Source organism: Paramormyrops kingsleyae, chromosome 3 (genome assembly GCF_048594095.1).
Source record: "Paramormyrops kingsleyae isolate MSU_618 chromosome 3, PKINGS_0.4, whole genome shotgun sequence".
NCBI lineage: Eukaryota > Metazoa > Chordata > Actinopteri > Osteoglossiformes > Mormyridae > Paramormyrops > Paramormyrops kingsleyae.
Window position 1 is genome coordinate 9,642,156 of NC_132799.1, and position 24,059 is coordinate 9,666,214.

The following is a 24,059-nucleotide window of genomic DNA, read 5'->3' on the forward strand; positions in this document are numbered from 1 at the left end:
GTAATGTATATGTTTATTATTATTTGTGATACAGTAGCAATAATAAAGGTTGTGAATGGTGCTTTAATTTACTTTAAATGGCTTCCTGACACCCCCGCCCCCCGCCGCCGCAGAGATGGTTCGGTCGTGTGCGGATATTGTTACTGACGCTGTTTAAGTTTGCGGTCGGCTGAGGGGCCGCTGGATGCAGCCGCTCGGCTCAGCTGGGAGGACCGAGGTGCGCTGGAAGGTGCCCATGAGGGTTAGCACGCCTTTTCTGCTCTTTTGTTATGCAGGTCGAGGATAACTGCACTTTTCCACCAACACTGTCGATCAGGTAGTTTAGCATTATAATAAATAATACCATATACCAACCTGAGTGCTGTTCGGGACTTTTGAACGCTAGAGCATTCGGTATAAGCGAGGGAATCTTCATTAAAAGTTATGTCTTTTAAGTTTTTAAGTTAGTAAGTAAGTGACATTTTTTCAGGTGCTTCTTTGTCACTTTCGATTTCTGGTATGATCAGTAGTAATTTTCTTGGTAATAGGTGGTCTAAAGTATTATTAACAAGCTAGTTTGCTAGAAAGTCAACTAACAAGTTTTCTATTCTGTGACGACCACGCGTGATTTGTAGTGGTTTGCTAAAGCAGCTGTGTACATTAGACGATCAGTTAAGGGATAGTATTTCTGTCTGAATACCTCACTTTATTCTCTGATCGTGTTTTCTTACTAAACCGCAAATACATCCGCTTAAATCTGAAGTTTTATAAGTGATGTGCTTTGATTACTCTATAGTTTTAATATTGTAGCCTTTTTTGTTTTCCTGCTGGTGGTCTTGATACTGTTTTCTCTTTGCTTTTTTGTAAATAAAAGGTTACATACTTTACTTGTGCGCAGAACAGCTGTGTTATGGATCAGCCACCGAGGGAGAAGTTGATTGAGAGATCATTTGCTTTGTTACTAGGATCTGTCCGGCTTCTTAGACAAAAGCATTCCTGCCTTCATGGCTCTTGTCTTGAAAACGACTGAAGGCAAAAGCAAAAAAAAGAAAAAATCTTATCCACGGGGTCTTGATACTGTAGAGGTCTGCACATTTCTTCCTGGGACCATGTGAGCTAACTTTTGAGCTGAAATTAGCAGGCAAGTTACAGCTCATAGGAGTGTGTTCAGATTTTTTTCAGTGATCTGCATAGTTTGTTTTATGACTTTGGTGATCTCTGTTGACACACGAGGAAGTTAGTGTTTTTTCTTACAGAGATGTAGTTTAACACATCATATAGTTGACTACCATAGTTTTCTAATTCAAGCTTTTCTTCATTTTATTTTGTGTTTCAGCTACAATGATGCTGGCTTGCATTGAGCATGCAGAGAACTTTAACACTAATGTCATAAGGATAAAAGTAATGCAGAAGAAAAACATGTTGCATTGGATTGCACTGTAGTTTTGCAAGCAGGACTTGGCTGTTTAATCTCTGCCTTGTCCTAACTGCATCTGCTGCCAGGTCTGGCCTGTGCTTCTGGTTTTTCTGTGTGATCAGTTGCAGTTTCCAGCATCATTGAGTTGCCTTTGAACTGAGGTGACTGATTTAAGGTGACTGTGCAGGCAGCCTAGTTAATAAAATGAAAAGAAAAAAAAATCAGAAGCTGTCCCCAAAGAACACTCAATTACTGCAAGAGGCAAGCGTTTGTGAAAGCTCGGTGTTAGGAAATTGGAGTATAGCATAAAAGGAAGGAATGCATTATGTATTATGCTGTTTTTCTTGTTTTGTTGATCTTTGTGTGTACTTTACAGTCTTACTGAATAACAGATCTGCTATGGTGATATACTCCTCAATCAGTTTTTCCTTTAAGATTTCTGCTGAATTTTGGTAGTCTTTGGTTGGGAAGTAAGGTCTGCAGTGTCTGGGTGAGCTCTTTAGACAGAAAGTGAACAGTGCAGAACTTCCTTTGGCCTAAATTCACTGATTTGTACCTGCTTCTCAAACGGGATGGATGATGTGGAGATGAGAATTGACATTCCACTCCAGTCCCTCTTTCTGTGCAATCCCGATCGATTTTGGCATATCCTGTGCATTTCTGTCTCCTTGTTCCTTTACAGGCAGTCCCCGGGTTAAGAACGCCCAACTTACAGGCAACTCATACTTGCAAACATATTAAAAATACACACACGCACTATTTTTTGATGCTCATTAAAACATTGTGTAGTTTCAGTGTGTCAACTTGAGGTAGAGTACAGTACTGCATGTGATTATTTTGTCATTTATTATTATTACCATTATTAAGTACTCATTCTAATCTGGGGCCTACCTGTGCTGTTTTTGTTTTTCCCTTTACTGAAAGAACTTGACAGAATACTGCTGTAAACGTAGGATTATTAAGCAGTGGGAGTATGCAGGTATTTTGTAAGAGGAATATTGCCTCAATAGTTGCCCGTTCTGCAGAGGTACAGTAGGTATGTTTTTTTTGTTCACTCTGTTGCATTATTTCCGTGGTACTTAGTGAAAATTCTTGCATAAACATATTGTCCTACAGCAAGTAGGTCATGGTGCGTGTGTGTTTTTAAGAAGCATTTTTTTAAAGTGGATTCAGAGGATGCATGGCAACCTTCGAACATCCTAATGAAAATTGGATCTATATTGATATGTAAATTTGAGTTGCCCCTCAGTAGGCTTAGATCTACACTAAAACTTCCTTTTTTTTGGAAGCCAGGTACCAAAGTAGGCTTTCTTCTTTCTATGGAATAATTAAACTTGTGCATAAAAAGCATAGCCAAATGGTCCCTGTATGTTTAAGATTCGTAGATTTGCAGAGGCTTTTGTGTTTATGGTAAATGGCTCCATTGGGCCCTATTCTGTGTGGGCAGCTGTGTTCCTGTGAAACGCTGGCGGTGCCATATTCCAGCTATAGCCCCGCAGCCCAGAGCACCAGGCAAAACCTCCAAAAGGGATTGTTAGCTATGCTTGTCTTAGCCTCTTTGCGCGCACAATTTATTTTAATGATGGGCTTTCTGTTGCTTGCCCCCTCGCACCCCTTTTCAGTCATAACTGATTTGCCTTTGGTTTGGGCTGAAGTGGTAAAGCAATGTGGAATTCAAAGTGCCCCCCCCCCCCCCCGCCACCTTTATGGTCTTTTGTTCCTCTATAAATTCATCTAAATATATTTGATGCCCATGAAACTGGCTCGACTCTAAATACCTTCTCAAGTTAATGGAAGAGGTTTGCTTGTTTTCGAGTGTTCTGGCGCGTAGGGTTTAATGTGTACCCGCATGGGGGTTGTAACCCCTGTTTTTAAGTTACCAAATCAATCGACCATGTTAATCAAGCATTTCTGGTATTAAGCTGAGTCTCTCATTGGCTGAAAGCGTCTGTCATTAGTTGGCCGCCTCTAGCACTGGTTATTTATGTATTTATTTATTTTCAGACTGACACCCTTCATGTATGCATGAATGCCTTATCTTCAGGCATCGAAAGATCAGATACAGAGACCTGCACTCCTGGAACGAGTATGTCCAGCACAGTACAGATTGACACTTCAATACTTTGTTGAAAATGTTCAATTTCCCCATGTTTGCCAAAAGTTTGTTCTCTAATCTTATCGGACTTTACGTTTAATTTTCTGCTGCTCGAACTAATCCGTAAATTCATATGCGCCCGTCCTCATATGTTACCGAAAAGAGCTGAATGTCATCCAAGGCCTCCGGTTCAGGTGCAGGAATTCTTTTGGTATTTTATTTATTTTCTGTCTCTGCGCCCCACCCCTTTCAGTTTCTGCAGTTCCTTGATGGGGTGCAGTGATAGACCTATAGGTGTTTCCCACAGGGACCTGTGGAAGTGGTACCTGTAACTAACTGGGACAATAACTTGTTTAAAAAAGGAGCATTAAACATCTGTAGTTTGAGAGCTCTGATTGCCTCCTGAATGGAGGCTGCAAAATGGTATCCTTAAAGGACTGAAGCTTTGAAACTGCTGCTCTTGATAATACTTTTGGTGGTTGATAATTAATGTACAAAAAAATCGCTATGTTAACATTAAATATGACAGATGGAACTGACAAATACTGTGGTGTCTCCTTCTTGGAGTTTGAGGCTATTAATATTAATTTTTAATTGGTATTAAAACATTAGTATATGGAAATGCAAACTCCATTCAGTGATTCATATTTTTTTAATCCGTTTTTGTTCCATTAGTTCTCAAATAATTGTTTGTGTTGACGTTTTGCCAGCAATCAGATCAACATTATCCTGCACCTCAAGTATGTATCATGTCTGCTGTGCTTTCAAGCTTCTGTGGACAGACCTCATTTGTCTCTTGGCACCAGCACGTTGGGCTGTGATAAAGACGCGCGTGTTGATCCAGCTAATTGTTCTGCTAATTGAACCAGTTTAGCTTTCTCTCTGTGGTTGCCGGGGAAACCTGCACATGCCCACCAGGACTGGGGTCGAGAAACACTGCAGCAGAACAACGCAAGAGCTCATATCTAGGAAAATACCCTAGCAGTTGATTAATAGCTTTGGCATTCAAAAGCAGAAGCATTAGAATGCATTCTGCTTGCCCTCATTACAAACATCAAAGCAACTGTATAAATTTAAACATGCAGGCAGGGTTATAGCTAAATGCAAAGTTAAAAAGATGCCAGAGGCAATGTTTCCCCATATTTCAGTAGGCACAAGATGTGATTGGTGCAATCAAGTAGCTTTTTACCTATTAAGTGTTATCTCGGGTGTGTTAACTAATGCATTTGCACAGTCGTAGTTTGCAGAATGTTCTGTGACTGTTTTTTATGAAGTTGCTTTGTTTAAAACATACAGGTTATATGTTTGATATCCTGCTTGTAAGACACAACAAGAGGAACTGTTCGTAAATTGCCCACTAAGAATGTTCCATACATTACTGGTTTTGTAATTTAAACATTTTTAAGTTGTCAAAAGTTTTAAATGTCTCAAGAACGTACATGATTGGTTATTGTTTCTAAAATGCAAAATGCCAACCTGTGCATCCAATGTTTAATATTGCTTATCAAAAACCATTGCTTCATGTCACGCCAAGAAACCCTTATCTCGATATTGTTTTGCTGTACTATGGGAAAACTGTGCAACTTCATTATGCAACGTATTTTGCAATCAAATGCCTATGGTTTGTGGTGGCCATACATGAAAAGTATTGGGTGTTTTTTATGGCAAATTCAGCTAAGCTGATGAAATTCTTTGAGAGGAAATGGCATTTTTCATCATATTGCCCCTCTTTCAATGTTTTGTCTCAGAATGATTCTCTAGGGTGCTTGACTGTCGTTATAGCAGATTGTGATGGTTCCTGAGAGCATATGCTTGCTATGCATGTGAGGGACACTGCTGAAGGAAGTGATGCTTCTGTGGTCTTATGGACAGTTGAATCTGAAATGCTGGGTGAGGGAAGGAGCCAAACACCCGATCTTTCTTAATCGCCCGAGCTTTTGCTGTTGCCATCTGTAAACCTCAGGCTATTTCCACACTAAATCAGGCTCATTAAGCACTGTAAGAAGAGCCTGTCCTGCTTCTTCTGTCCATGGCTGCATCACTTTCGGAATAAAAACTTCCAAAAGCGTCCTTGACTGTGTGTGTATTTGATTGCAGGTTAAAATATGGGCTGCAGTTTGTATGTCTTTGGGCTGGTTTAGTTAAGATTCCCTGAGCAGCTGTCAGGAGGCCTGGAATTCTCTCACTGCATATCTTCTGTACGTCACCAAATGGCACTTGTGTTCCCTATCAGTGTCCACTTCTGGGATTCCATTAGTAATTGATTCCTTCTAAATGTTTCCTTCTGCCATAATATCTCAAGTCTGTTAAGCGTTCAGTTTCTCCAGCCTTTAAGTGATTGTCCTCAGCAATGAGAAGCACCATCCCATCCTAATACTGCCCTCCTTGCTTTTGAGGTTCAGCTTGTACAGTACAGAGCCCCTCTGTAACACTGCAGTGACCTTGCAAAAAGTAGTAGCTTCCACATGCTTGTTAAAAGCCACGGTCCCTCTCTCTCTCTCTCTCTCTCTCTCTCTCTCTCTCTCTCTCTCTTTTTTTTTTCTCTCTCCCCCCATAAAGCCAACATTAAGGGGTGACACCATGTTGGTTATTTGCATTTATGTGGTAACCCAGTATAACTGGTATGAGATATTTAATGCTGGGAAAGACCGCAGAGGCCCCACGGAGCAGTTCTTTCATTAGCCAGAACTGATTTCTATTTGCTTTTTTATTTTGAAGTGCAGGCGTGGAGTTGCTATGATACTGCCTTTATGAAAAGCCTCTGAATTCTGTGGAGAATTGCGTAAGCCCCATATGATCTTATGTCAGCAAACAAAATTGTGGCATGATTACGATAAGGATGGTAACATCCCCTGTGGAGCCAGAGAAACAATGGTGAATTCACGGGCTTTCCAGAGAGTCATGTTGAAATTGTACGGGCTTCTTCCAAGCAGTGCTTATCGTTGTTCTCCTGTAGGTAATGATGATACATGAGATCCCCCCCCCCCCCCCTTTTAGAGGTATTATTTGTAATGTAACACCAATGTGACTGCAGTATTATTTACACTAGTGTGTTTTATTTTGGTTTATTACATATAATTGTCAGCATTGAAGGAAAAACTCTTTGAAATATGATTGCAGATATTTATATTCTGAGTTCAGGCTTAATGTGACGCAAAAAAGTAGGATTACCTGTCCCTCATGTGACTTTATTGAACATTATCCCATGTGATGAGCATGAAGAGTCAAAGAATATTCTTTATGCTGGTTGGTTGAAACAAAATCCCGGTCTGGACTTTTACTCTCTGGACCTGAATTACCCAACTCTGGTAGAAGGTGCAAAAGAACTGAGAACAGTGTTGCTCTAAATGAAGAAGTAGGATATTATATTGATCCCTGTGGAGAAATTCTCTATTTGCCTACCCCATCCTGCTCTCCATCAAACACACACACACACAGTTGGGAGCAAGTTTGGGGATCACGGCCACAAGGGTAGATACCTATGGCGCCCGTGGAGCTGGGGGTTAAGGGCCTTGATGTGACTATTCTGCCAAGGCCAGTCTGAAGCCGGCTACCTTCTGATCACGGGTACAGGGGCTCAGCCCACCGAACCACATACCACCCATGGAAAACGTCATCACAATATAAAATTATGATCAAATATGACCAGTTTCGGGCCTTTAATTTGTAGCTTTGTTTTTATGCATTTAGGTGGTATTCATTGTGGAAGGCTACAGGTCTTAGTTTATGTAGCCTATGTAAGTGAAATGTTATCAAAGTGTTGGACAGTTGCTTGACAAATCTGTAATAAATGCCACTACTGGTTCTTTCCATGGCTTTCCTTTTCGTGATGCTCCCATTTACCCCTATTCTCCATCACTCATGTGGCCCTCATGGGGCCATTCTCCTTCCTGATCCCTCCACCCCCGACTCTACTGAGAACCCACAGAGCTGTGGGCCTCTCCCCATAACCTGCCGTCATCCCCTGCTCAGAAAGCCTAGCTTTGGGTGCCTCTTACGCCATTGACCCTAAGTGATAAATGTAAGTAATAGGAATCATATGCATGCTGTTGGCATTGACCAACATGAGACGAAACACTAGCTGGCTCTATTCTCCCAACCCGCGGACGAGCTTGGCTCCCGTTCCTCGTGGACGGCCACCGGGGTCTTGTGATCCGTTCCTGATGTCACTTCTTTGTTTCCCACGGTTTTTCATCTTCGGGACAATGCTCTTTTGTTTCACAGACACTAGCGCGAGGGACTAGGTTACCCCTCTTCTGTGTTTCGTTCTCTCTCGATCTGCCTTGCTCTGCTATTCTGTTTTTATTCTCCTGCTACTTTTTTCCTCTTCATCCTTTTTTCTGGTCCTGTCTTCCTTTCCTTGTGTTCCCATGCTTCTCTCTCTCTCGTGGATTTGCCCATCTGACACTTGGGGGTAAAGGGGAGCCTCGTTGACGAACAGTGAGGTCCACGACCGTATCCATTTCGCGTCGACCAAAAGTTGAGATTAAAAGCTGCAGAAGGTGCAGATGTGAAGATTAAAAGCTGGACCTAATCAGCTGATTTACAGCTTGTGGCACCAGAGTTAGAGGAGGGTAGATGTTTGGATAACCACAAGGTCATAGCTATTCCAAGCTTGCTTGACGATTTTGTGATCTGAGTTTGACTTTCTTTGCTTTGTGCAGTATACTCCAGGATAACTAAATGACTATTAATGGAAAAATATTTTGGAGTTAAGGTGTGTAATCAAATTATTTGCCCCCTCTTGAAATATGTGTGACTCAACGTGTGCGGTAGCTGGTGCGATCTTTCAGATTTGTTTGTTTCTACGCTGTAGTGCCGTAAAAGATCACAGACTGATACCTGTAGCCTGATGGGTACACCCCAGACCTGGCACCGCCCCCCCCCACGCACTCGCCTTCGCCTGCCAGTTTGGCCGCGAGTTTCTCGGGTGGGAAGACAAAGGCACTCGGCGAGCTGATGGCACATGTCTTTGTGTTTGCACAGGGCTCGGGGGAGGTGTGAAGAGCATTCCAGGAGAGCCTGAGGGCGATCTGCAGATGGGCAGCCAGCCACGCGTCCCACCGACCTACACGTCCCGCACCCCAGCAGTAAACATGGCACCCGATGCCCTTTGCCTGCTCTGGAATGCATTTGGGCAAAGATGTGCATTACCATGGTGATCATTTATTCTAAGTCACTGGAAAAGAAGAAGGGTGTTGATGTAACACCCAGTCAGTCACACTCAGAGCTGGTAAGATATTGCATTTGATTGGCAGGTTGCAACAGAAACCTGGTTACCAGTAAGACCAAAGCCTGAGATAAATGCAGCATTATCTGAGACCTCCCTAACACTTTTCAATTCCCTACAATGATAACTGATGGTTTGTTTTAGTTTCAAAGGTACTTTTTTGTGAGCATAGTTTTACTGTGACTGAAGACTCGTTTTTGTTACTCATAGGGATGTGGTGTGATGTGGTGTGATGTGGTGTGATGTGGTGTGCTGGCATTCACTACAGCGGTCTTCATTCTGCTTCTGAGTTTAAAAAATTGTCTCATAATTTAAAATGGTTCTTGCCAGTTAAATGTTGTTATGTAATAAAGTACCTCTGGATATGTGGAAAACAGATTTTTATGCTACAATTTGCAACAGAATTTAATGAATAGAATCCTATCAACACTGGTCATAAGCATGACAGGTTATTGGTGCCGTATTAAGTAGGCTTTTATTAAAAGGGCGTGTCGGACATTATAAAGTAAATGAGTTGTGTCTGACATTTTTGAAAGTGGTTCAGGGTTTTGCCAAAGCCAAAACCCAGCGGTCATGAATCTAAAAGGAATCCCAGTCGCATGGAGTGAGGTTTCTCCACAGCCGCGTAAAAGGACACAGCCGTCCTTGGCTGTTCCGATCCAGTTGCAGCTGAAGTACCTCTTGTGGATTGGATTAGAGCCCAGCGGGCACCAATGAGTGGCTGAAGAGTTCCCACCCTTAAGCAAGGATCTATAGTACTGTCAGGTCTACGTTTCTATCTGAAGCATAGTACTTGCTTTTGGATAGTGAGTTTTGCTCCTTAATTGTACACCTGAAGTTTGCTAACTCCTTAGCGTAACACTCCTGCCACAACACCAAAGCTGTAAGATGCCTTTGCGGACAGTAATATCTGAAATGAGCGAAGGCGATAGGGAGGCTTAGCTTTCTAAGCCATTCTGTTCTGTTTACAGACTATGAACAGAGGGACAACTCTTTTCTCCTTTGCCTCTGTGGGTAAGTGCCCCCCCCCCCCCCCCCCCCCTTTCAGGGTCAGGCTGCCTTCAGCCCGGAAGGAGGTGCATTTAGGAAGGCTGCCAGAACTTAAATGTGAAGAGAGAGCGGCTTAAAATGCATTTATGTGTATGATAAGACTTTGGGGTTATGCGGCTGTTTGTTTCGGCACTTTTCCGTTGGACTCCTGCGGGCATTCTTCCCGCGCCGTTCCCTGCGACCCGTTCGCACTTTGCACCTGGGCTTCGGGCCGCAGCATCGCGTTTGGTCGCCGGTACTGTGCCGTGGCAGAACCGTCGCGTTCATTGGCGTCCTGCTGACAGATGACTCCGATGAGAGTGCGGATAGTCGATCACGGCTCCCTTCGTCGGCTTTTTGGCCCTCAGAGGCTTGACACAGGACGGACGCACCTGACACTTCCAGCCCTATCGTTAGTCAGGACATTAATAAAGAATGTTATTGCACTGTCATCATGCGGCTGATGAATGCAGAGATCACCATAATTGACCTGTCTGCTTCAAGCTTTTATATATCTTACATAGAGTACAGTCAACATTGTTACAGAAAGGTAAATGGCCTGAAGATCTATACGAGTACTAAATGTGATTTAGAAAACCTGTTTGTTTTTCCGTTACTTTCTCCGTGGAATTTTGCTCCCGATTATATCTTACTGCTGATATAATGGTTCCCAAATTTTCCCTTCCGAGATCAAGGACACGCTGTTCAGTTGTTTGAAACAATGAACTTTGGTTATAGAACAACACGGGCACAGTTGGAGTAAACCAAAAAAAAAAAAAAAAAATTGAGAGAAGCATGCAGGGTTTGACTAACAATGGACACGCGCAAACTCATCAGAAATCAATAGCGTTTTGTGTAGCGTCGGGGCAGTAATTTGCTTTGCGATGCTCTGGCTGCTGTTTGGCCCCGGCTCCACAATGGTAGGTGGCGTGTGGCGTTCAGTGTTTTGTCTCAAACTCACGTTGTGGGCATTGTTGGGATTTTTAAAATATGAATTCATGATTCAGATGGTCCCACTGATGCTTCAGGTTAATCTCGCACATTTATTAAGGCTAGTAACCCTTCCAGGAATTTGGACAGTGAGACTGGAAAACTCTTCCCAAGGCCAGATAGTCCTTAAACATCTGCTTTTCTGCTTGGCAGGACACACAGACTGGGCCCATCAGTGGCTTCCCGCCTGTTTTTGTTTTGTTTTTTTTTTTTTTATGAACTATGAAGTGACTCTTTACTCTCAAGCATTAAGTTTGAGCCAGTAATGTGGAATAATACTGCTTATGAAAGTCTAACATGGATGGTGTTCATCCATAGTTTCCATCTGACCATCTCGGATCTACTGTTGATCAATATATCACAGAGGTGTTTTATCTCTGATTTTTTTGGGAATGCAGCAGGCCCTCTTCTGGTGCATAGTGCAAGTTAATTTCTCAGAAGTGGTCTGCTTTCCCGTGTCACATAGTTCAAACTTCGGAATCCCTGTTCCAACCCTTTCAGTTGTGCTCCTTTGTGGAAATCATGAGAAAGCACCAAGTAACACCCACTTAGAATGATTCAGTTGCAGGGGTCTGTTTGATTCCAAAACTCTAATTCTAACATTAACCCAGTGCTGAGCTTCTGCTGATGGCTTAGTCACATGATGTTGCATCCGAGCAGTGATAGGATGGTGTTGCCATGATCCCGGTTGTCAAGGTTATGGTTGTCGGAGATGTTGCATACTGTGACAGACCACCCAGGTTGCAGGTAGATTTATTTACCTTGCCTTTGAGCTGCTATTACTTGTGGTTGTCTTACTGCCCTTGATTGCGTTTAGTAGGTAGTTCATGTGCTGCCGATTTAATTAGTAGGGCATTCTTTAGCTTGTTTTTCTTAATTATAGTTGTGTTATTTTTACTTTAGGACAAAGATTTCCTTCCTGCTTTGTAAATGTGTGTTAGACTACAAGAAATGTGTATATATAGGAATATAATTTAATATTTGAGTAGATGCTAGCTTATTTTAAATTACACGTTTGCTGCAAATGACCTGCCTTAAGATTGCTGTATGCTTGTACATAAGCAGTTTTATTTATATGTTTGTGCCCCAACATGTGGACATGGCTAATGGCGACTGCATGTGCCTGTTTGTCACAGAGGCCGATCGATGGCGGGACCTGGGGCAAGGGTGCGGCCTCCAGCAGGACGAGAGGAGTCCCAACCTGGAGAGCCTGTGGGGTACGCTGGCCGAGGTACGCCCAAGGAGCCCCTTCTGGGCCCGGGAGTCGGACCCAACCAACATTCCCATCACTGACCTGATCCAGGACCTCAGCCTGAGTGACGTCAAAGCCACATCTTCACCCTCGGCGGCGCCCCCTAGCAAACGACAGTGCCGCTCCCATTCCCTCTCTGCGTGGCGGCCGCAGGGCTCGCGGGTGTGGATGCCTGTGGAGAAGCGGCGTTGCCACAGCGGGGGGAGCGCGCAGCGGGGCTCGGCCGGCCTGCCCGGGGGCTCGCCCACCATGCAGCGGAGCTCCAGCTTCAGCCTGCCGGCCCGCTCCAACGCTCTCGACTTCTCCTGCTTCTCGTTCGCCGGCCTCCAGGAGCCTCCCAAGGCCCTCTCCCTGTCTCGGGAGCTGATCATCCCCACAGAGCCGCGGTACAGCTCGGCCTCCGGCTCTCCGGAGTCCATGCCGGAGTTAGGCAGACGTCTGGCCCCGGGGGGGGGACTCTCCCGAAGCCGCTCGCAGCCCTGTGTCCTGAACGACAAAAAAATCGGCATGAAGCGCAGGAGGCCCGGTGAGGGCAAGGAATCGAGGCCTTCCCTGGACTTGGCCAAGATGACCCAGGTCAGTGATAGCTGGCAGTCTGAGCTTCTAAATGGGCCGTGAATTTGTAAACGGCCTTCGCTGAAACTGCAGACAAGTCCTGTTTTAAAAACAAAATAAGTACTTCAGGAGGTTGTTTACGGTTTTAACAAGGTTACTGCAATACTTGCTAGACTTGTTGCCTGAGTTAAAAAGTATAGGTGAGCACATCTTCAAAGTGCGAAGCCATTGCAGTAATTAAGGTTCAAAACCTGTGTTTGGAGAAAATGACGACTCAAAACATGCAAGGAATTGTCAGCATAGAGCAGATTTATTTAAAAAAAAAAAAAAAAAAAAAAAAAAGAGAAGAGAAAAACGTTCACAAGAATAAGTCAGGGATGAAGCCTGGGCTCTATGCTAACCATTTGCTAGCCATTTTCCAAGTAGCACAATTTTATTCAAAACTGGGCACTAATCAGTCAGTAATCATCAAAAAAAACACACAAAGGAAGCCTGTACTGATAAAAAGACAACATACAGATACTCACACAGTGTGACACACCTGGACCTCCCACACACTCTCACTTTTTCACCCTACACTTTGTCCCTCTGTGTTTTACACACACACACACACACACACACACACACGCACACGCAGGTTTGTAATTATATCTTGCGTGACAGCCTCTCCATTCATTTCTATGGGGAAAACTCTAATCCCAACATGACAACCTTAACCCCTACCCAGCCCTAACCTTAACCGTGAGTAACGAAATCAAATTTGAGACTTTTGTGATTTTTTTACTTTTTTGATTGCATTCAGATCTTTGTAGGGAACTTGAAAATGGTCCCCACAATGCAAAAGTCTTGGGCAGTCAAAGGAAATTTTTTAAAGCTATTTATCTGGCTAATAAGTGTACATTTGCTCAGAGCAAAAATACAGTTTGCCATTAGAGCATAATTAAGAGTAACAGAATAAAAATAAACAGGGGTTTCTCCAAAAAGTTACTGATATTTTGCTAGATGACTAGATGGACACAGCTTCAGCTCCCAGCCCAGCCATTCCCGGTATTTGTTTGACGTCACCACCAGCTTATTTAATTAACCAACTAAATTAATATTTAAAAGTCAGAGAGGCATTGATTAGTCGTACAAGGTCTGCTCATAGTCAAGTCAAAAAATCCTTGGGTGTGTTGGATGGACGCTGCAAACACTGGGGTGATTTTAGGAGAAGTTTTGAAATGGTTAAGTCAACACACTTTTAAAGGCATAATATGGTAGTTTTTCACAAACATAATTTAACCATTATTTAAACTTTTAATCAGTAATCAGTACTGTATCTCTCAGAATCCTAATCGCTCAGTAGCATAATCGTTACTTCTGGGACAATGTCATCTCCCCATTTCTCCATAACATCAACATCCTTCTTGAAGTAATGAGTAATCGATAACATTTTTCTTTAGCTATTACCATTAGGTCATTACTGACAGGCTTCTGTCATTTAAGTGTTCAGTGAAACATTTTGCAGTGGCTCACTGCAAAAGCTACTTTGTTGAACGTGAGTATCAGGTACTTTGTTTCGAATGCTCAGAGATGGGTTGTTTAGCAGTGGAATGCATACTTGGGAATGCTCATTTTAACGTACCCGAAGTTGCTAGTTAATTCAGTTTAGCTTTCCGAATAGAACTACTGGTAGTACTATGCACAATATCATTGTTCAGTTGAATTTGCACACGTGGGGGAATTTTTTTGGTAATTCCCACACATTGATTTTTAGTCACATATGCAATAGAAACGTTGCACTGTAGAGGCCTGGATGAGGTAACGATATGCACTTTCTTTCCGTTTAGCCACCAACTTTCATTCCAATGGGCAGGTTATTAAGCGAAATGGTCGCTAAGCGAAAATCACCCCTGACTGCGACTGCGCTTCGCACTGCAAGGATCACTGGCTGCTGCCATTTCATTCAAATAACTGCATGAGGCCTTAATGCCAGTGTTACTCTCATTCTCTCACTCCAGCCTGCGTTGTTGTCAGGCATGTGAAATTTTGTTCAAAAATGCACGCATTGGTTGGAAATGATTTATTATTATTTATTGTTTTTGCAAATAACTACTAATAACTAGTCGCCGAGCTAGGATTTGGTGTATACACAAAAACAGAAAATCTAGTATCTGGTAAAACAACAACACGGGGAAAAACTCGCGGCTGAGGTTTCTGGGCCAAAGAGGGAATCAAACACACAGACACACAGAGTGGAGATTACAGGTCCCTGGGAATGCCGTCATTCAGGGCTCCTGATAAGTTAGATCGAAACAAAATGGAGCATGCTAATATATACTCTTCCCACAGAACAAGGGGCTGGTAGAACTAGTAAGTATGAAGCCTGGTCATGTGATACTCCCTGCAGAGATGATGTCATACTACATTTGGCTTATGAGTTAATAGTATACCACTCAAGTAACAGGAGAAATTTCACAGTGATCAAGATGGTCTTAGGTTAAGATTAAAATGGTGAATACCTGAGAAGGTTGAATCTTTTCTTGTGATCTGCTTCCTCTCAGGGAGTATTTCTAGGTCCCCCCCCCCCACCCCATCACATGTTGAGTGCTGAGGAACTAGAATTTTCGAGTTGCTTTGAATGGACAGATGGTAGGCTTTACTGCCCTCACCAAAGGGTTGACTTGGGTGGTCTTTGAGTATAATGTTGCCACCACTGAGGATTAATGGCACTATTTTTTTTCCCTGTAGAATTTTTCAATGGCAAAATGTCTACCACAAGCTGTCTTCCCTAGCTTGGCCTGAGGCCTGTCCAGGGCTGAAGAAGTTTCAAACGATGAGGACTGTTTTTTAAACTGAGCCTTTGTGGTTACTTCCTCCTGGCTTTTAAGGAGCAAACCAAGACTATTGCTTCACTGAATGATAAATCATCTGAAAATTGCTTGCGTTAGCTTCTTGGTAAAGAGTTTTCAGTAACGTTTGACGCATTATTTTTCACATTCTGATAAATGAATTTCAAAACTTGTTCAAAAGTACCCAGATATCGCAGGTGTTTATACATACTGTTGAACAAAATGAAATTTGCACCTGTTTGTCTTGAGCTTATGTTGAGAGGCTGTTATGGTTAGAAATGCTTGATGGCTCTCAGTATTGTAAACAGTCTGGTCACATGAGTGAAATTGGTGGGTTTTTTTTTCTTTTTTATTGCTTCACATGAATAAACTCCAAAAGTTGCCTACAGATAGAGGGAGAATTGTAACTATCTGTCACTTTCAACAAGCTGAAGTTTGGAAAGCGGTCTTACTTGAATTGTCTGTACTTCACTATACTTTTGGTTAATTATATACTTCCATTGTACAAAGTTTGATGTAGAAAATGGCCCGTACAGCTTGGAGGTATGAGTACCTTGCCAGAATAGCTAACCAGTACGATAACGTGCGATTACAGATGGCTTTTGAGCATTGGCAGACTCTTTCATCAATAGTTCCAAAAAAGATATGGGATCCCTGAAGTTCAAGAGCCATGTGAAGTCCTAAAACTCTGATTATCAGTTCCGGCTCGCGTACAAACTGCAGATATGCTTGTGCACACTTGCATGCATGCTTCTACGCCATGATGAGTTACCTTCGTCGTTCATGGCCTGCTCCTAATTTCATTAGAGTCCACATCTGCTATGAGGCTAGTAGGGAATTGTTTGTTTGTTAATCTGTTTGTTTGTTTGTTTTTGATTTTTGTTCCCCATATATACAACCATGTGCAAATTGAATTTTTGACAGTGTTGTGAAATGCAGTATTAGGTCTTAATGTATTCCAGTTTCTGGACAGGCTCTTAAAGCAGGCCTTCCGGAATGCGCCATCTGCAGTAGCCTTGCAGTGCCCCAGTCAGGTATGCCGTAACTGCAGGGTGGCAGGGCTCCTGTTTAGTAAACAGAGTAGCATGTATGGATGAGTGGCCTTTCAGACTCGCAGTTATGCTGTTACAGCTGGGTGTGAATTCTCTGGCAGTCTGTCTCATTAATGGGATACATAAGTGAGATGGGCACGGAGAGGGTGCTACATGGGTGGCTATTGTGTAACAAGCTCATCTGGAAAGACTGTCTTCAAGATTCTTCCTATAACTGGGGGGCAATATACTGTTAAGATGTCCAATTTGTAGATGGACGTTTGTGCAATTTGGGGGGAAAAACTGAGTATGACAACTTAAACTAAATTTTGAAGGTTATTTATTTATTCTTTTTATGCTCCTTTACACTTAATGTCTCCCCCTCAACCGTAAGCTCTCTGTATCTGTGTTTCTCGTACTCTCCAGCGTGGCTCAGCGGGCTAAGCCTCTGTGTCCGTGATCGAAAGGTCGCCACGTCAAGCCCCAGCCTCTGCAAAACGGTTACAGGCCCGTGAGCCCTTAAGCGAGGTCCTTAACCCCCAGTTCCAGGGGCACTGCATGCTGACTGACCCTGTGCTGACCTCCAAGCTTACTCTCACCTGTCTGTGTGTCTCTTGGAGAGCAAGACGGGGTAGGAAGTATCGCTATTATATTGTATCTTTTGCCTGATATGGAAGCCGTGGGGGTGAATCTGGAGTTTTTTTTCTTTTCTGAATTCTACCCTCCTGGAAAATGCACAGTCGGCATGTCACAGCACTGCTGTATCTTCCATTTATTGTCTCCTCACTAACTTGGTTAGTTAGCTTTGAGGTTTGAGGACCCAGGCCTGCAATTCCTGGGGTAGCGGGCATCTTGCTCATAGCTGAGCTGCGTTCCTAGTGGCTGGGGGGGGGGGGGGGGGAGATATGCCTGGGCATGTATCCAGCAGTGAGACTCTGCACCCTGCCCCAATAGACAGATGGAGCTTAATACACACCTTACTGTACGTCCCTCAGCACTTGCCAATATACAAAGCGGCCATGTTCATTATATTTTAATTATTGAGATTTTTCCACTCAGAATAGGTTCACTTTCCCTTTGTAAAGCTGTGTACGTGTACGGCTTTGTGAGAGGATGAAAGTGTGGTTTGCTTGTTCCTGTATTGATATTTCTGGGGATAGTTCTTTAACGAGACTCTTTCCATCCCCAGCAGCTGCTTGGGCTACTCTTCTGGAACAAAGCCCTCAGTTCCTTATAGTGCAGAGTCGAAGTAACAAAATGAGAATCTGCGTAAACCCTAGAGATTTTTTTTTTTTGTGGGGGGGGGCGGTGTTGTTTTCAAAATCGTGTTTTTCTGGGCCCAGCAGCTGCAATGCAAATTGGATTTTACAGAGTGCCATTTGCGCTGCCTCCTATAACATTTCAGCGGGAACTAAATTGCCATCGGTTCTGTTAAATGTAGTTTTACACTGTTTATCCCTTGACATTTTGAATGCTAGACTAGTGAAAATAGAATTACAGGCTGACTTGTTTAATAGCAACTGCCAGTGGTTTAATCTCACCCTTATGTTTTGTGTGCACAGCAAGTCAAACCACGTTATCTATATCTGTAGTGGTGATGTCTTACTTAATGCATTGCTGCTGTGGTTTAGCGGAACAACTGCTGCAGCAAAACACTGTGGCCTGTTTGGTTGTGTACATGCACCTCTCTACAGGCTAAGCTTCCAGAGAAAGCTTTGGAGTCGAAGGCAGGAACGGCCTTTTCCTGATGCGTGCCACCCAGTGACCAATGCAGTGCAGTCTACCTCCAGCAAGTTTAGTCTTTGTGCAAAGGCGTCTGCTCTCCCCCTTTGCAGTGAAGTATGTAGCAGTTAAGGACTTGCTTTGCTGTTACCCTAGAACAAGGTTGCTAGCCTGAATATCTCTGGGGGAAGATAAATATAAAAATTTTGATATAAGGAACAGGGCAGCACAATGGCTCTTTGGGAACACTATTACTTCATACCTCCAGGGTCGGGTTGGAATCCTGTTCTTGCTGTGCGTGCGTGTTATGGTATGGTTACGCTAAATTGTTTATAGTGTGTGTGACAGTGAGTAGTTTACACACCCTGTGGCGCCTTGCATCCCGTCCAGGGCGTCTCGCCGTGCATCCTGTGCTGAGCCTGGCCTCAGACCTCCCTACAGACATGGATACATGGATGTATGGCTGTAGGATTGCATCCAGGCAAACGTAATCCTGCCAGCAGCTATTGCCCCCGGTGGTGGGGGCATTTGGGGAGTATTACCCAACCCTGCGGCACAACGCTTGTGCCTGTGTACATGTTTTATCAATCTGTCAGCTGCCCTCTGTCTGCCATGTCACATTTGCTGTATGTGCGTTTTGTGTTCATCTGCTTTATGCCATTCAACTTGGAAATGAGAAATAAAGTGGGAGAAAACCTGCTTAATACCCCTACATAACGCCCTGTGTAACTGAACTGGGTTTAGGCCCAATGTGGGATCTTGCACAACAGTTCTGAAGTCGCACGAACATAGTCAAGATTGCAGATTTAGGTTTTGATTGGAGCTGTATTGCATCTATCTGAAATAGTACTTAACCTGAATAGCCATTTCATGAATGTTTTTGTAGGATATTTAAATATTTCTATATTTAATATAGAAGAAAAATAGTGGGTAGACAATGTTTTTTATGTCTTGCTCATGCTTAAATGTCATAAAAATGTTTTACTTATGGTAACTGAAAAAATAATATATAATTTGTATCTGAAACGTTACAAATGCATTATTAAATGCATTACTGCTGGGTGTAAATAAATAACTGCATGGGTGGAAGCTCAATGACTCGGGGGCTTCCACTATGACATACAGTTAAGATTACTAAATATTAGGGCTGCTCGATTATGGCAAAAATCATAATCGCAATTATTTTGGTCAATATTTAGATTACAATTATTTAATGCGATTACTCATTGACTTTGGAAATAATCATGCCTTTAGTGAACTTTTAACATCTTATTTCTATGAACTAATAAACTCCTACAAGTGTAATTCAATTGAGAAACAAATATTAAAAAAAAAAAAAAGGGCTGGATTTATAACGACAATATGGGTGATTCATTGTGAAACGAAATGTGGCACGATAATTGTTTTATCTCGATTTTGATTTGTTGTGATAATAATTGAAAGCCAACATCATAAATGAAATTATTCTATTAAGCGCCCAGCCCTAGTAAGTAATATGTTAGAATGACTTAAATCACCCTCGTGCATTGATGGGGCAACAGTACCAAATCACATGGCCTTTTCCCCCCTCTCCAGAAACTTTCCCTACGGAACTTCCAGAGTCTTAGCTGGCCTGGCATCAGTGGGGTTGACGGCTGCCTGTCAAGTGAAGTACCGCCTTCCTACTGCAACACTGACCTCTGTGGGACTGATTTCACCCCCGTGTGTGACCGTAACCCAGATCCCGAACAGAAAAATGGAGATGGCAGGGGTAGCACGGACGACTTGTCAAACGAAGCCCTGGACAGTGATTCCGTCACATCAGAGGATTTGACGGATAATGCAAAAGAAAGTGATACAGAGAGGGATGTCAGTCAGCTAGGAGGTGAACTGGACATTGAGCAGATTGAAAGGAACTGAGCACTTGGTTCTTTCAGATGATTGAGTTGACTGTGAAAGTAGAGGGAAGGGATGAAGAAAGTGATGACATGGTGGCGAACATTCATAACTATCAGAAGACTTGGTTTGCAGGGGCACTGCGGCATGCCTGTATGTGTCTGTCACTTGGGGTATGGTCTTCTCCCCCCCCATCCCCCTCTCTGGCTGCCTTTTCACCCTCAGGAGCAGGGAATAGCTGGTAAGTTGGAGTCACCGCTTCCATGGAAGATGTAGGGGGAGGGGTTGCTCAGTAGGGACTTCCCAACCTCTCCAGCAACCTGACGGCTCCTGTGCATCAATAAGGAGCAAATAAACAAAGAGGTTTGTATAAATTCTTGATGACGGGCCGCAAATGGCATTCTTAATACAGGGGCATATGATGGCCTGATGGAAAGGGCTTGGAGAGTGCCTCTTTCTGATCAACACCTTCCTCGACATACCGACACGCTTCATATTGCAAAATTACTGGGCTGTATTTTACAAGAAAAATAAATAAAAAATAACATGGAGTTTGCTCAGTTGGCCTGTTCTGCATCTCGGAAAGAAATTGTGCTTAAAGCATTAATTTGCATTTCTACAGTTTAATATACAAATTTCTATTGGAATAAACACTGATTTTTTTATTTTACTGTACTGCTAATATCTATATTTTTCTAAGTATGATTGTTAAATGCAGTCTGTTTGTTTGAATGGGGAAAAATACAGAAAAGATGTTTCTGTAACAACTGAATAAACATGCAGATTGTTTTATCGGGTCTCTTACTTTGGCCAGTAAGTACCAGTAAGCCTTTTTAATTGTGGGGGAAAAAAGAGAATTATATGCCACTTACAGGAAATTGTGCTTATTTTAGAAACCTAAGTTGCACATCTTACATTTCGTTACATACTGAACAAGGTTGGGTGGATTACTTTGGAGAATGAGGGTGCTTGTCTGATGTGGGACCCCGTGGAAACCTCCATAATCTCTAGCTGAGCACTCATTTACACATCTCTGCTCTCCTTTACACATCTCTGTTGTACAGTGGGGCTGAGCATGAGTTTTAATCCCATGCTCATAGACGGAGTTTCTCAACTTTTCCTGACATTGTTTGGATATCAGAGCAAGTAAACGCAGGGCTAAGATGACGTGCCCACTGAAGGAAGACTCAATCTACTTTTCAACAGTTATCTACATCTTCTCAGTGTTATGTATTTTTAATGTCTAAAACCTCGGACCCAAGCATAATTGGTGGACGGTGGCTTTATAAGCTGCCAAGAACAAAATCATTCCGCGAATGTAGGCCTTTCCTGATATAACTTATGCCAACATTTAAATAAAAGCACGTTTGATATGAGGCTACCAGCATAAATCTCAGAGCAACTGTTATATCCCTTAATTCAGCACCTAAGGTATCCTGCGCGTCTCAGCTATTTGCTATAGATCTGTGCCGGCGCATGCACATTTGTGATGTTGGCAGCATCTTCCAGCAGGGCTTATGCTATGCAGATGTGGGCCAGCCATGTAATTCCCAGCTCTATGATGGTGCAGAACCACTACCCTGGTGTTCTGAGGCAGAGAATACAGCATATAGTTTCCTTTCATTAAAGGCTTTGCACTCCTGTGCACTAGAGCACAAGTGAACATGGCATCAGCTATGAAAGTGAAAATGTGACAATTCTGGGAGAAAAAGTGTTTTCTAGCTTTGCTACAGGTCTCTGTCATGAAATGCATCCACAAATCCAGAAAGGTAAAGTAAATGTGATACACACATACCTGGTTGATGGTTGGGTATTGTTGACTTTGAGATCGTTTGATGGTAAGTATGAACAGTAGCTCTGAGTTTCTTCTTTTGTTTGAGACAAAAAGAACCACACCTGCAATGTTGTAACCAGGTTCGGTTGAATGGTCACCTCTCCCTCTTGCCAGTATCTTGACCTTTAGCCTTTGGTAGCTGACACAGGGCAGAATGCTCACCAAGTATTGCAGTTAAGAAAGGCTTCTTGGCATCTGAAAGACTTCTGTTCAGAGCGTTGCATTTCCATCTAGATTAAAAGTACTCTTCTGAACCATCCAATCATTCCCAAAGGAAGCCCTAAAAAAATATTTGGTGTCCATTCTCTTAAATGTTTTCAGTGTCACTACGTATTGAAATATCAAACTCCTACCCTATAGTGTATTGTCCAAAAACTGCTGTTACAAGGCTGTGGGGCATGGAAAACATTCAAAACAAAGGAAAGGGCTGCCCTGTTTGGCCATTGAAAGTGAGAAACCTGTTCAAAGATTTTTTTCTCAAAACACAAAGGGAAAGTAACTGTGGCTGGTTATAGGCTGCAAACAAACCGGCACGTTTACATGGCTTTCAGAAGCACTCTGAAAATGCTCTGTGGTATCCGGTCAGCTGAGTCCCCACTTCCTGTCTGGCAGGAAGTGTGTGAGTGGGAAGTGTGCATATGAGAAGCTGAAATAGTAAAAGGCAAATAGTCAACAAGGTGGCAATACCCATTGGCCTATAAATAGAGTGCGGAGTGACAGCAGGTGATTAACGCAGAAACAAAGAAGAGCTGCACAACACAGATGTTAATAGGACTGTCAGGCACGGGAAAAAAACAATGTTTCTCTAAAAAGCTGAACAATACGTATCTTGTGGAATGACGGGAGATAAATGACCTATATATATCTAGGGCAAATGGAGTGAAATGAACAATTGATTGCGATAAACAACTTTTAACATAAACGTCAGTGTTTATTGATGTTCATTTAGTTTTTATCGCAGTTGGTTACAGACCACAACTGAATGAAGTAATCGATTAAAGTAATCAATTGCTCGCGGAACATGCCGATTCAAGTACTTTATCTCCACAATTATGGATACATTACTGTTTCAACACATTTTGCAAAATTCTACACACAGCTATCATTGTAAGCACACTTGTTCCTTTCGTAGAAACTACACGGTCAGCAATCAAAACACAATGAGCTAATGCAGGAAAACACTCATCACCTGTGCAAACACAATAAATCAAAATGATTAACTTGGTTTCCTATGTGTGCTTTAATATAGTAACAGAAGAAGAGAGAGTACAGAGGGAGAGAGGTTTAGGAAGATGCAGAGGACAAGGAAAACATCTCAAATGAGTGATTTTGGTTGACTTTGTCATCAACTATCACCATGAGAGAAGTTGGACAGCAGGTCCACCCCAATTTGAGTTGGTATACTGTAGTTGGAATCATTAGGCAAATTCACACTGAAAGTAGGCAAGTCTCACAGTAAAGTCACACAATTATGACTGTTTTCACTGTACACGGGACAATTCATAGATCATCAAATGGTGGGAGAAAACATATCTTCAGTCTAGAGCAAGAAAAAAGAAATCGTTGCTTTACTGCTACATATAATGCTTTCTTGAAGACAACAAGATATCATAGAGGACAATGGCATGTTCCATAATATACACTCACCTAAAGGATTATTAGGAACACCTGTTCAATTTCTCATTGATGCAATTATCTAATCAACCAATCACATGGCAATTGCTTCAATGCATTTAGGGGTGTGGTCCTGGTCAAGACAATCTCCTGAACTCCAAACTGAATGTCAGAATGGGAAAGAAAGGTGATTTAAGCAATTTTGTGCGTGGCATGGTTGTTGGTGCCAGACGGGCCGGTCTGAGTATTTCACAATCTGCTCAGTTACTGGGATTTTCACGCACAACCATTTCTAGGGTTTACAAAGAATGGTGTGCAAAGGGAAAAACATCCAGTATGCGGCAGTCCTGTGGGCGAAAATGCCTTGTTGATGCTAGAGGTCAGAGGAGAATGGGCCGACTGATTCAAGCTGATAGAAGAGCAACTTTGACTGAAATAACCACTCGTTACAACCGAGGTATGCAGCAAAGCATTTGTGAAGCCACAACACGCACAACATTGAGGCGGATGGGCTACAACAGCAGAAGACCCCACCGGGTACCACTCATCTCCACTACAAATAGGAAAAAGAGGCTACAATTTGCACGAGCTCACCAAAATTGGAC

General features: G+C 42.8%; 1 protein-coding gene across 3 annotated transcripts; it reads left to right on the forward strand.

Moving 5' to 3' along the window:
* Positions 1 to 132: 132 nt before the first annotated feature.
* LOC111859211 (protein FAM53B-like) lies at positions 133 to 20,798 on the forward strand. Of its 3 annotated transcripts, none has more exons than XM_023841708.2 (5): positions 133 to 241; positions 8,478 to 8,724; positions 9,693 to 9,735; positions 11,877 to 12,568; positions 19,707 to 20,798. In XM_023841708.2, the coding sequence occupies exons 2-5, from the start codon at positions 8,635 to 8,637 to the stop codon at positions 20,028 to 20,030; spliced, it is 1,149 nt and encodes a 382-aa protein (XP_023697476.1). In that variant the 5' UTR covers positions 133 to 241; positions 8,478 to 8,634; the 3' UTR covers positions 20,031 to 20,798. The 3 variants fall into 3 exon arrangements, with proteins under 3 accessions (XP_023697476.1, XP_023697484.1, XP_023697490.1); XM_023841716.2 differs by having other exon boundaries at positions 162 to 316; XM_023841722.2 differs by lacking the exon at positions 133 to 241 and adding an exon at positions 7,902 to 8,208.
* The last annotated feature ends 3,261 nt before the right edge of the window (positions 20,799 to 24,059 follow it).

Coding starts and splice junctions, on each gene's coding strand:
- LOC111859211 (XM_023841708.2), top strand. CDS start 8,635: ATGTGCATTACCATGGTGATCATTTATTCTAAGTCACTGGAAAAGAAG. Junction 8,725..9,692: donor GTCAGTCACACTCAGAGCTG/GTAAGATATTGC, acceptor TTCTGTTTACAG/ACTATGAACAGAGGGACAAC. Junction 12,569..19,706: donor ACTTGGCCAAGATGACCCAG/GTCAGTGATAGC, acceptor CCCCCTCTCCAG/AAACTTTCCCTACGGAACTT.